Genomic DNA, 14,385 nt, shown 5'->3' with positions numbered 1-14,385 from the left:
ACTATCATGCATAATTAACAATTTAATGTACTCTTGCACTGGTATCTTACGTAGCACTAGGCCTGTGCGTTTGCATTTCCTACAAAGATCAATAGTGCTGACCATTGCTTTTCGTAGCCATTCTTCTCCCAAAAGTGTTTTCATTGCTTCGCTTGAGAAAAGAAATTATAAAAAGGGAAACATATCCAACAGGAAAAACACGAAAGCCTACAGCAGTGTATGCATCGATGTATACATTACTAAACTATACTCAAAATATACATACTATAACGTATATGTAACGTAGAAGAAAGACACAAATAAACGTCGCCTTGGAACTGTCATTAGCAAAACCACCACTGGGGTATAAACCTGTTAGCACACACTGAGAGGTGATAAGGCATTAGCCCTGTATAGCAAACACTATATATTAAACCTATCGATTAATATATTTTCGGCAGATCATAGAGTTATGCCCTTCACGAGGATGTTCATTTTGGGCAAGTGCTAAAGCAAATATTACTTGTGAGGTGTGTGTCAAAGTGTAGCGAATTGAAACAATCTTCAGCATGCATTAATCACTTGCTCTGTTTTAACACATTTTTTTGCTAGTCATCAGCAAGTATATGTGTATACTCATTTCAAAAATTCTTAGTAACATCAGTTTGATTAAATACACTAGAAAAATTAGCATATCAACATATGAGTGTATTTCTTTGAATTATACATCCCTATTTTATAAGCATATACATTTATAATAGTATGAAATAAATGCTTGAAGGCCATGCTTGCTTTGCCGGAAGACATATTTGAACATGTACCATTGTAAAATGTGAAAACACTACTTAGAAACAAACATTATTTTAGAATTAGCAGTTAAATGTGTTAGTTCAAACCGCAAACATCCAAGCAGATTAAGTCATCCAAACCGGTGTGCACTTGTTATCCAAACCGTTACATTAATATTTTCACGACACTATACGTTTTGTGTCATTTTGAATTTTAGGTGCTTTGTAAATATCACAGTTTGTGCATACTAGAGATTATCGTAAAGTATATTTACACCCATTTAGTCCAAATATTTCGATTTTATAGATAATAAAATGAAATTTTGGAACATCTGACGCGATACTGAACAATTTCCATTAGTTTACAAGATATGTTTATGCTAAATACGATTCCGATTGCCATGTCAGTCTCGTAATTACTTATCTGGACATTACAATGGTTACTGAACAGAGCTTGGTAACGAAACGTAAGAAGACGTAGTAAATATTTTTAAGAACTTACATGATGTTCCACTGTGTTTTGCTTTGAGCGGCCATATTGGACAAATCCAAACACACGGCTACCGTTGTAGTTACCATACAGTGATATGGGGGCGTTTTAAGAGTATATTGATAACGGCAAAACTAGAATTGATGGGAATTGCATCAAACCATGATACACTGTAGGTTTATATTGATAAGCCGTTGAACACACTGTAAAACAGTGTAACTGTGAATCTTAGAACCAGAAACCAAACTCGCAACTGCCACCATACTTTACTTTATGTTTTTTGTGAATACCAGAGCCAGGAACTAATGTCACTTCGACAAAGAGACATATTAGACAAATATTATTCTATCATCGTCGCCTTATCTTAACTCCAAAAAAAAATCATTCACGAATACTTACCCCATCCCATTGCATAAAATATCTGATAGTTAGGTTTCTTTGAGAAGACAGAAACTGCAATTTGGTTGTGCAAGTACATGCCCTCAATCAACATCCACATAAACTGCACTGTCTTTGTATATTCTAATAATGCGTGCAACACTTCACATAGAACAGGCTGAAAAAATATCGTTTTTCGAAGTGTAAGTCAATATTAGATATATTCTGTTTCATTTATTTACCTGGGAATGACGTCATATCTAACCAGTTGTAAGACGTAAGTTTTTATAGAGATAAACACTTGAAAATTAAAAATGAAAAGGCAGCACGCAACAGTTATAATACAATGCAACTGTGACTACGCATGCTCCTTCCGGAATTATGGGTAAACTTGTACTAGTATCTCTAAAACAGTGCAAACATCTGAAAGAAGATCCTTTTGAAGAATAGATGATAGTATGGGGCAGACGTTTTTTCTTTGCCCTTGAATCTTAAATCTTACCAGAATAACTCTGTTATTTCTGTGGAGATTTTGCTGGATATTGAATATGGATCCAAGTACGGGAAGACTTTTTACAGCCGCCACACGGCTCTTAAAGACTGCTATTGTGATGAAAATAAAATTTGCAAAAAAAAGCAGACTCAGATTTTACAAGTTTGCGTGAGTAATAATGTAATGCCCAACATTTTTTACGCCTACTATAGAACCGATTTAAGAGGAGTTCTATTATGGTACATTTTTACGCCTACTATAGAACCGGTTTAAGAGGAGTTCTATTATGGTACATTTTTTACGCCTACTTTAGAACCGATTTAAGAGGAGTTCTATTATGGTACAATTGAATGGACTCCATGAACTCAAAGGACCAGAAAATATAATATCACTGAATCCATGAACAAGGAGTCATTTTACAGCGCCACACGACAATTGATTTTTATGGGATCACACACGGGTTACGTTGTAACGTTGCTTGCGCGGCGAAATTTGGTTACAAGGACACTGTTGGTTAAAATGATAATTTTGGTTATATAATTTTGTTGGTTACCAATGTTAGTTAAAATGGCAATGCTGATTACATGGCAATGTTTGGTACCTTAAAATGTTGGTTACATAGAAACGTTGGTTAAAATGGCAATTTTGGTAACACAGAAATGTTAGTAACGATGGAAATGCTAGTTTTAAATGGCAGGCAATGTTTCTTACAGTGACCATACTGGTTACATGGCAATGTCGGATATATAACATATTGGTTGTATGACCATGTGGGTTACATGGCAATACACACAGGGATTACAATAACAATGTTTGGTTATATAGTAATGTTGGTTACTGGGCAATATTGGTTACATAACAATATTAATATGTTGCAATGTTTGTTACATGGAAATGTTAGTTACAATGACAATGATGGTTTCATGGCAATGTTGGTTACGTTGCAATGTTGATTATAATGAAAACAATGTTGGCTATAAAGGCGGCAAATATTGATTCACTAAGCTGTTACTTGTCTGCGATATTTTACACGTAAAACTCGTGTATCGGGCATACGCCTTTGTTTAGACTTACCAATACAGGATTGCCTTCAAGATGACGTTGTCTTTGATCCTTTCTTAAAAGAAACTTTGAGTACGTTTTTCCCATAAAAACATTTATGATGCATATTTAACCATAATTATCCATTTAGTGACTTTGCTCCAAAAGTACAAATACTTAATTGTAATAGTCATACTGCTTTAACATGAATACAGTACAGCTGATGTTATTTACATTTTTCTATTTGAATAATACATACGTTTTACAATACCGTTTGCATAATTTGTACGTTATTTATGTATGACAAAAATTTATCCACTTATATCGTGCTGTTATTTTCATATTACCGCGTCTCAAATATATCTCCAATACTGATATATGACTACGTAAATTACACTTATTTTATATATTAAAGCCCTACCTATCTAGACTAATTCCAGTAGAACGACTTTAACTAATGACATGCAAGATACTCTCGTCTGCCTGACGGGAGTCGGAAACAGTGTTTTTCCATTGCCACATGAGTTCATTAGGAGAGTAAAAAACGACGCAAAACAATCGAATCTATGCTAAAGATCACCTTCAAATAAAGTCCGCTTTTATAAAACTTATTTACAAACGTCACTATTTTCTATTCTAGTTCTACTACAAATATCAGATGTCAAAAATGTCAACGTCTTTACAGACCCGTTTGACTTTATCAACAATTTCACGCCATTTTTTTGTATATATAAGGTACAGATGTTGGAACCAACGTTACAAAAATTTTCCCTTTTACATTATTAAATTGTTCATAGTTATTGTGATCAATTATCAGTTAACACTCCATAATAAATAGTGAATGTATTTAAAAATCTTCGCACAAATCAAGAGGAGGTTCTACTTCAACCGCAGGTCGAGACATTTTTTTGTTGTTGTTTGGTCCTAATCAAAATTTGATGATGTAAGAACCAAAATCTCTCTCCAAGTATTAATTCAGGCATGGACAGGCACCCCGAAAGAACATATTGTTTCTGGTCAGGATCCATGTTGTTCGCGAACGGTTTCTCTAATTGCAATAGGCTTTGAAAGCTAACAGCATAGATTCTGACCAGACTGCGCGGATGTTGGTTTTCTCATGGTACGGCTCATACATTTTTTTTCGTAACGTAACATAACATTTTATTAACCGATAATATTCTATATGGAAACAAGAGGGCCATGATGATATATCACTCACGTGAGTTAAGTTGCTTGCTTGAACAAATTTCTTTGCTAAAGCTTAAAATACAAGAAAGTAGGTCAGTAGGTCATATTCATGGTCACTGAAAACCAGTTTTAAGATTGGTGTGCAAAACTGTACATATCATTCAAATTTCAAGGCTGTATCTTAAACAATAGGGCCAAGATGGCCCTAGGTCACTCACGTGAGAAACACACCATAACACACCATAACAGTGTAAACATGTTTGACCTAGTGATTTCATGGAAAAAAATATTCTGACCAATTATCATTAAAATTGGAGCAAGAATCTTCAGTATAAACAAGTATTTTCTTTGATTTGACCTAGTGACCTAGTTTTTAACCCCAGATAACCCATATTCGAACTTGACCTAGATTTCATCAAGGCTATCATTCTGATCAAATTTCATGAAGATCAATTGAAAATACAGCCTCTATCGCATACACAAGGTTTTCCTTTGATTTGACCTAGTGACCTATTTTTTGATCCCAGATAACCCATATTTAAATTTGACCTAGACTGCATCAAGGCAATCATTCTGACCAAAATTCATGAAGATCAATTGAAAAGTACAGCCTCTATCGCATACACAAGGTTTTCCTTTGATTTGACCTAGTGACCTACTTTTAGACCCCAAATGACCCATATTCGAACCTTATCTAGATTTTATCAAGGTTATCATTCTGACCAAATTTCATGAAGATCAATTGAAAAATACAGCCTCTATCGCATCCACAAGGTTTTCCTTTGATTTGACCTAGTGACCTACTTTTTGACCCCAGATGACCCATATTCAAAATCGATCTAGATTTCATCAAAGCAATCATTCTGACCAAATTTCAGGAAGATCAATTGAAAAGATATAGCCTCTAATGCATACACAAAGTTTTTCTTTGATTTGACCTAGTGACCTACTTTTTAACCTCAGATAATCCATTTTCAAACTCAGCCTAGATTTTGTCAAGACAATCATTCTGACCTATATTCATGAAGATTAATTGCAAAATACAGCCTCTATCGCATCCACAAGGTTTTTCTTTGATTTGTCCTAGTGACCTAGTTTTTGATCCCAGATGATCCATATCCAAACTCAGCCTAGACTTCATCAAGGCAATCATTCTGACTAAAATTCATGAAGATCAATTGAAAAATATAGCCTCTATCGCATACACAAGCTAAATGTTGACAGACAGACAGACAGACGACGGACGCCGGACATCGAGCGATCACAAAAACTCGCCTGAGCTAAAAAAGAAGAAAGTAGGTCAGCAGGTCAAGGTCACAGTCAAGTGACATCATATTACTTGGGGTCAACAGGTAATTATAATCAAACAGTTTTGGAAATGGGATCAGATAATTTTTTAAGTATTTTTTCCTATATAACTCATGTAATAACTAAATGACCCCGGGGCGGGGCCTCTTTAAGCCCAGGGGCATAATTTTAACAATTTTGATAGAGGACTACTAGGCATCATACCAAATATCAAAAGCCTAGGTCTTGTGGTTTCAGATAAGACGATTTTAAAAGTTTTTTCCTATATAAGTCTATATAAAATTTGGGACCCCCAGGGCAGGGCCTCTTTTTACCCCAGGGATACAATTTGAACAATTTTGGTTGAGGACCATAAGACAATGCAACAAACCAAATATCAAAGGCCTATGTCTTGTGGTTTCAGATAAAAAGATTTTAAAACTTTTTTTCCTATATAAGTCTATGTAGAAAATTCGGAACCCCGGGGCGGGGCCACATTTGATCCTAGGGGAATAATTTGAACAATCTTGGTAGAGGACCACTACATGATGCTACATGATGCTACATACCAAATATCAAAGCCATAGACCGTATGCTTTTGTACAAGAAGATTTTCAAAGTTTTCCCTATATAAATCTATATAAAACATGTGACCCCCGGGGCGGGGCCATATTTGACCCAAGGGGGATAATTTGAACAATCTTGGTAGAGGACCACTTGATGATGCTACATACCAGATATCAAATCCCTAGGCCCTGTAGTTTTGGACAAGAAGATTTAAAAAAAATTCCTTTCAGTTGTCATGGCAACCAGAGTTCTGCATGGAATTTAACAATTTTGAAAGGGGGGCACCCAAGAATCATTCCTGTAAAGTTTGGTGTAATTCTGCCTAGTAGTTTTCAAGAAGAAGATTTTTTTAGAATATGTTGACGGCCACACGACACTCAACGGACATTGAGCGGTCACAAAAGCTCACCATGAGCCTTTGGCTCAGTTGAGCTAAAAAGAAGAATCATCAAGGTATTTGATACATATTTTTTTGCGCAGTTTTGCTGTATAAGGGTATTTTTATACGTGATTTTTCTCTACGAGAACCAGCTTGCAATTTCATCTATATTAAACATTAATACACGTGAACTAACCAAGCTTTCAATATGTTTTTGTCGAACTACACTTACTGTGTCATATATAGCACCACTCATTCCAGTTGAGGTACCAGCAATTTCCCCACCTTGTATTCGAGCAACAAACTGATCAACATAAACAATAAGACGGATGAAAACTTGAACGATGATGGCAAGAAATAAATTTCGATGTATGCGTGTTCGATGGCAGCGGAGACTTCTGAAATGACATATTTAGATGATAGTTTCAATTTTATAAAAGACTCTCGATGGAAATGCTATCTTTCATCTAACTGCATGTTCTTCTTTATATCATTCATATGCATTTATAAATCAAAAGATGATAATGTCAAACTAGAACAATTTAAAATACCTAGCAGATGACACGAGCAGCATCTGCTACTTCTATATTTTCAAAGAGATGCAAAACAAATTACGCAGTTGTCAGTTGTTCGACTGCGACATTTCCGTGTTGATATATATCTGTATAGAACAAGAAATATAAAGGCAGAATTAATGAATGATTGCATTAAATAATTTACGACTTCTAATATTGAATGTTTTTCAAAGGTCATCGTCTATCACAGTGACAGAAAACGAGTTTGTTTTATAAAAACAATGACAAGTTAATTTTGTTCTAAATTAACAACACATCGTTTATCAATGTTTAAAATAAAGTCATTTTGAATGTCGTATGGTTAGCTAGTATGTTTTGAGTGGCCAAAAAGTGGCTTTGCTATTTCAATCTGTACTTTTAAACTGTTGTCATATTTTGTTCGCTAGACTTTCTGGTTTACGAAAAATACTGGTTCTATTTTCAAACTGACTACTTTCTTGGCGATCACCTAGGATTCAAAATGGCCGCCGTTCTTTTCCATCTTTATGGCATAAGATATGAAAAAGTCGAACTTTGTTTGGGATTTGGTAACGTGGGTTTGCTAAACTATATGCTGTACCCTTTGACTTTAGTCTTTAATATTAGGCTTTATGGAAAGTAAATTGACTTTCTATGTGGCTTCTTTGGAATTTAAATGAGCACCAACATTGTTAGGTATTCTGCGCGTTTTAATGAGGATTATAAAGAAGGATGTGTGTGGGGAGAGGTGGGTAATTTATACATATGTGGACGTGATATGTCTTGTTTTAGCTGTGTTTAAACTTAAAAAGTTTATCTTATTTTTGTTCTATATATAGCTCTATCTTGGCGCATATTATTCCTGTGTGATAGAGCCTCCCACGATCACGAGAAAGCCGAAATGGCGGCAACATTTATATTTATGTTGCATGTATTCAGCATTGGCAAAATGAGACAGATGATAGTTATTGTAGAGACACGAATGCTACCATTGTTAATGCATTTTTTAAAAACATTTTTGCAAGCCGGTAGAATAAACTCTATGAATATTCTCAGTGAATACGAACTTAGCAAAACGCGTGCAATACCAGTCATCAATTAAGTCATTCTGGCGGATAAGCAGGTAAACCCAAGCTCCTGTAATGTATTTACCGATAACCAGGCTGCAATTCGGCATGTGTTGCAATAAGTGTGGACATTGCAATTACAAATTATAGGTTCAAATGTGGTTTACTATTGTTCTAGTATGTTTTGCTCTTTTATTATTAAGGATATAACTACTGATACATCGATTTTGTCCACCAATCGGCCTTCTTCATACCAGCAGTCCAAAAAATAGAGGCAATTTGCTGGGAACAGCCACTCCATCAATCACTAGCAACTTCTCAAGTTGTTCATAAACTAAATCAGGAAACAGTAAAACCACTCTTCTAAAGAAACCAAAGTTTAGATTTTTAACTGGGAACAGTTGTAGTGTTAGGAAGCAACAACTAGAAGTTATTAGTGCATTCGACTTCGTCAAACCCGACACTATATATGGTACCGAGTCATAGCTGAAAGGTGCATTCGACTTCGTCAAACCAGACACTGTATGTGGTACCGAGTCATAGCTGAAAGGTGCAATCGACTTCGTCAAACCACTGTATGTGGTACTGAGTCATAGCTGAAAGGTGCAATCGACTTCGTCAAATCAGACACTGAAAGTGGTACCAAGTCATAGCTGAAAGGGGTATTCGACTTCGTCAAACCAGACACTGTATGTGGTACCGAGTCATAGCTGAAAGGGGTATTCGACTTCGTCAAACCAGACACTGAAAGTGGTACCGAGTCATAGCTGAAAGGGGTATTCGACTTCGTCAAACCAGACACTGTATGTGGTACCGAGTCATAGCTGAAAGGGGTATTCGACTTCGTCAAATCAGACACTGTATATGGTACCGAGTCATAGCTGAAAGGGGTAAAACCTGGTAAACAATCTTCCAGACATGCGATAAAGTCTGTCAAAGTATTTCCAGACAACTACATTCTTCACAGAAATAGGCGGGTGTGTCTTTACATGTGTGACGACATATCCTGCTGTAGCTGAATAAACTGCTTGAATTGATAAACATTACAAAGAAGAATAAACAAGGCGTAAATAAAACTACAAAGGAATAATCTGAATATTAACTTGAATTGTGTAGAGAAGAAATTAAGAAGGCTTAAATGAAATACGAAGTGTCTGAAAATTAAATTAAAATCATCAAACCTACTTTAGGATTCGTCAAATCTGAAAGGAAGGATAACGTTTATAGAACTGTACTTAAAAAGAAAATTGGTATGTTTGTTAATGATGCGAAGAAACAGCTGACATCTTATTAGAATAATTTAGTTACGTATATAATATACCCTTCAAAGGTCATGGGTTTGATAATACCAAAAATGTAATATCACAAACTCTAGAATGTGTCCTCAGCTATAACTAATGGTGCTTTACATAGTGGTTGAATTTACACAAACGTCTCGCAAACACTATCTGCATTTTGCCCTTATATCAATATTGTATATGTAGCATCATTTGACACATTCTAAACCATCTTCAAAAAGGTAATACAATTATCAACTCTTATCATGACCTCTTAGTAACACTAAATGATCTTCTTGCCTCTTCTAATGCTGGATACAAAAACTGATATCATCATTTCAAAGTTTTTGATAATTTTACCCGACAAAGATGATTATGCAAACTTAGAGTTTAGCCGTTGAAGAGCCATTCTACATATGGTTAGAAATATTTTCAACCATCCGTACAATCAGACAGGTGTCTTTTTTTTCGATGACATATATTGTAAAAACATCCAACCCATGGTCTACAAAATGCCTAATGTGAATTGGAAATTTTGGCTGATAAGTAGGGATTGAAATTCAATGTAAAATATACTGTGTTATGAGTGTTAATAATAAAAACCCATAGTTTAAGTGATATGTGGAAACATTTTAACATAACTTACTGAAAACTCATAGTTAGGATTAATTCTTTTCGAATTATTTTCTTGGACACTGCAATAAATAAAACAAGAAGAAAGATGAATTCTATCATATGTCTCATACGAAGAAACCTGAGGTACTGTTTCAAGAACTGCATAAAAACAGCGTATCTCTCTCTGGTGAGATCATTCCTAGAAAACTGAAGCTCATCACCAAGCAAACAGGGTTACTGTCAATCATTAAGTAGAAGAGGGCCTGTTGCCAGCCCTTTCACCTTCTGATTACTTAGTAACAGAAGCAAATATAAGAGATGCATTAACGCTTAACGCTTTACCTTAAATGTTATCGAAAAATAAATGATAGTGAATTTGTAGATTAAAACTGTACAGCAGAAAATTTAAGAAACTCTGTTTTCACGAAAACGTGTTTGGACCGTCACATTCTTAGCAGTAGTGTGATTCAAGTAATAACAATAGAAGGCTTTATATTTGCCCTTCGCAACTAAGCGTTCGCCGATCTTGTATTATGCTGAACAAGTCAACTTGGTAACAAATACAGATACAGACAAATGTACAGCCTCTCATGCAATGAGCTGTATAAGTGTGAGGATAATGAATACAATTATCAGTAAGGACACTGGAGATATATAGACAATCAAATCTTTGGAATTTCAGAGCACATCCAAGCAAAATTACAGCAGACCTGGTTTGATTAAATCTGTTCATGAGAGGTAATGAAATATGCGACATCCCTCACGACCATATGAACCAACTAGATAGTTATGTTCTGCGATGTTGTTTATTCAGAGTAATTACTGAAAAAAGAAATTTATTATTGTTATCATTTTTGTATCCAGAAATTGACAGCCATTCATACAATGCTTTTAATGAATGTTTAACTTACTGACTGATTCTGATGATGTATGTAAATGTCCGCTTGAATGACAACAAAATGTATTTCAAATATAAAACAAATGTTGTCGATTTCTCAATACAGAATACTTAATTTAAGATTGACAAGCAAATTAAATGAATTTGTATCCCCGCTTAATGGGTTTGTGGCGAGGAATGGCAAAGAAATATATCGGACAAAAAATTAAGGATGTTACTAAGAAGCAAATAATGTCGTTACATTTGAACAGAATGTCCTTAAGAGAGCACAATCAAGTAAGAAATCTGGCACGTGAGTGGTGACGGAGTGGTGTTTGTGTGTGTGTGTGTGGGGGGGGGGTGTACAACTTCACATGTTGATCCATCCATGAAAGGTTTGTAAATTTTAAAAGAAGGAATGATTTTTTTAATTTTGTTTTTGGGAAGGAGGGGTGGGGGGGGGGGGGGGGGGTGACCGGATGTAGATACAAAACTTCAAATGTTGATAATAAATATTGATGGAAAATAAAAAAATGAAAAAAAAAAATGAAAAAAAGAAACAGATATCGTACATTTTTTTTGAGGGGGAGGGGTGCATGATCGGGGTGTTTGGGGTAACTGGGTGGAGGTGCGATGCGAGGTGGAGAGAGGGATCAACTTTGTTGACAAATATTCATGGAAGGATTAAGGGATTGAGTTTTTTTTTTAAATAAAAAATAAAAAAATATGGGGGTGGAGGTTGGGAGGGAGTGGGGTGGGACCTTGGCGCTGGGTGAGACCGGTTGTGGGTACACATCTTCACATGCTGATGATAAATGTTAAAATGAAAGAAGTTTAATGAAATAATACCAATTGGTTAGTTTTTTCTGTATAAATATGTAGATTTTATAAGCAATTAAAGGGCAATAACTCTAAAGTTACTAAAGAAATCCTGACGAAATTGTGTTAAGTGTGCACCACCACGTTATGGTGATCTAAATTCATGTTAAGTTTCATAGTTCTAGGTGAAATATAGCAGAACTTGCCATATTTATAGTACCCTATATAGTTAACACTAGAAACTACTAAGGGTCATATCTCTGGTGTTACCTGGGCAATCTCACTGAAACTTGACGTGCAGCATTTCCTATAGTGGTTTACATGTTTATGAAGTTTTATTTAACTATTCCAAACCACTTCCTAGATATGGCTCCGGACGGAAAACGCCAAATCTATATGCCGGGAGATAAAGATGCAATTATTACAGGATTTTATTTTTCTGTCATTATTTTAAAGAAAACAAAACATTTCTGTCAGCATGCCATTGTAAAACTTCTAAATATTAAATATATGCGCAAATGGCTATAATATACTGACTACTGTTTTATCAAACAATGTGGAAATTTTGTTCTGTTTATCCATAGATCTGTTTTAGTAAGTTTAGAGAAATGAAAATCTCCCGCTGAACAGTTGTTAAAAACATTTTTCTAATCAAGATATATGGCAATCTATGGGCAAAAGAGCGGCCATTTTGAATTTCAAGATGACCGCCATACCAATTAAGTAAAAGAAATGGAACCAATATGTATTTCGTATTGTAATACCTTTCATAAACATACTTCCGAAGAGTACAGCATATTTTTTCAGCATACCAATAGGTTACTGTCCCGTCTTATCTGCTCAGGGCGTGGGCCAGTAAGAGGGACAATAACCTAATTGTTGTTACCTTAGGTTAAAGCTTTATTATATTATACTTTTACATCCCCAAAACATACTATTAATGTGTTTTCCTTTGATCATTTGCGTTCTTTTTGTTCCTGGAACCTACTGACTGCACGCTCAGAGAGAACGTATTGCTAATGTTTATTTGTAAAAGATAAGGAAAGAAAACGTAAAAGGACTAAAAAATCAAACTTTTATACGACTTAAATAAAATCATTCACACTGGATAACCGACTATTCTGACGCACGCTCGACTAAAAATCAGGATAGTCGGTTATTCAGTGTGTGCTTATCTGACCGGAATACAAACGTAATATATATACCTAAAATAACTGAAGATGAAGAGGGACAGTAAAGATGATATGAGAGACAACCAAAGGCCGACAACATCCATCGTCCTTATTCCATTTATCACGTCCTTCATCATCTGAAAAAATATGTCAGAAGTTATTTTATTCAGAAAATAGTACATTAATTCCGTACAATTACTTCCAGTAACAAGCATATTGCACTGTACATTACTTAAGAGGCTTCCGTCTTTACTCATTGGTAAGTGGTATCTGAGGAGATAATGAGCTAAATGGTGAAAGACGACGGACGGTCACTACTCTCACAATTTACAGTTTAAAGATTATCATACATGTATATTACCAGCCGTCAGTGATGTTATTATTTCGTATTTTGGATTGAGCAAAAATTTCTCCTTAAAAACTACAACTACTGTTATTAAACAAAATAAAATTTCGTTGGCGTTTTCTTTTTCTTGCTACTTGCATTTATATATCCATGAACGACCTTGTTTTATCAAATAAGCCATAACATATATGACTGTTTAAATTCTGGTTTTGTCACAGGCATTTATTTTCTTAAGAAAGTTACTGGTTGTTCACTCGAAACTTATTATCTTTTATTATTAATAAATGAAAGCAAAATAAAAATCTACTTTTTTTGTGTGTAATATATCAGGCGTCTAAATTTAACATGACATGAGAAAATAAAAAGATTTACAAGACATATGCCCGGCTTGGAATCAATGCGTCATTGACATAACATCTGACAGATAGATAGGCATTAAGTTGGTCTGCAATTCGCAGTTTGCAGTTTGTGCCAAGTTACATCAAAATCCCTCCATGCATGGAGACGAAATGCTCTGGACAAAGTAATTCTCAAATTTGACCACTAAGTATGACCTTGACCTTAGACATAGGGACCTGGTTTTTGGCAAGACTCTCCGTCTCATGGTGGTGAACATTTGTGCCAAGTTTCATCAAAATCCCTCCATGCACAAAGAAGAAATGCTCCGGACAAAGTCTTTTTGTATCTGACCTTTGGCCTCTAAGTGTGACCTTGACCTTAGACCTAGGGCCCAGGATTTGCGCATGACATGTTTTCTCATCCAGCGGAATATTTGTGCCAACTGATATTTAAATCCTGTCTTGCATGACAAAGTAATAGACCGGACAGAAAAAAACCTATTGACATTTGATCTCAAAATGTGACCTTGACCTTTAAGCTAGGGTTCTGGGTGTTGCACATGAAGAGTCATCTCATCAAGGGGTCACATTTGTGCCAAGTAATATTATTATCCCTTCAAGGATGGCAGAGTTATGGACCGGACAGGAAAAAATCCCTGCTGACCTTTGACCTCCAATTGTGACCCTGACCTTTGAGCCAGGGGTCCGGGTTTTGCACATGACACGTTGTCTGATCATGGACAACATTTAT

General features: G+C 35.4%; 1 protein-coding gene across 1 annotated transcript in view; it reads right to left on the bottom strand.

The window, feature by feature from the left end:
- Positions 1-14,385, bottom strand: part of LOC123532095 (PDF receptor-like) — a 137,141-nt gene that overhangs the window by 20,657 nt on the left and 102,099 nt on the right. Inside the window, exons 4-6 of the mRNA XM_045313453.2 lie at positions 12,984-13,087; positions 6,823-6,988; positions 1,657-1,813 (exon numbers count right to left, since the gene is read on the bottom strand). Of these exons, the coding sequence (XP_045169388.1) occupies positions 1,657-1,813; positions 6,823-6,988; positions 12,984-13,087 (427 nt within the window). The remainder of the gene's footprint in view (positions 1-1,656; positions 1,814-6,822; positions 6,989-12,983; positions 13,088-14,385) is intronic.

This window comes from Mercenaria mercenaria, chromosome 11 (genome assembly GCF_021730395.1).
Source record: "Mercenaria mercenaria strain notata chromosome 11, MADL_Memer_1, whole genome shotgun sequence".
Classification (NCBI taxonomy): domain Eukaryota; kingdom Metazoa; phylum Mollusca; class Bivalvia; order Venerida; family Veneridae; genus Mercenaria; species Mercenaria mercenaria.
This window is presented reverse-complemented; position numbering and strand designations above follow the sequence as displayed.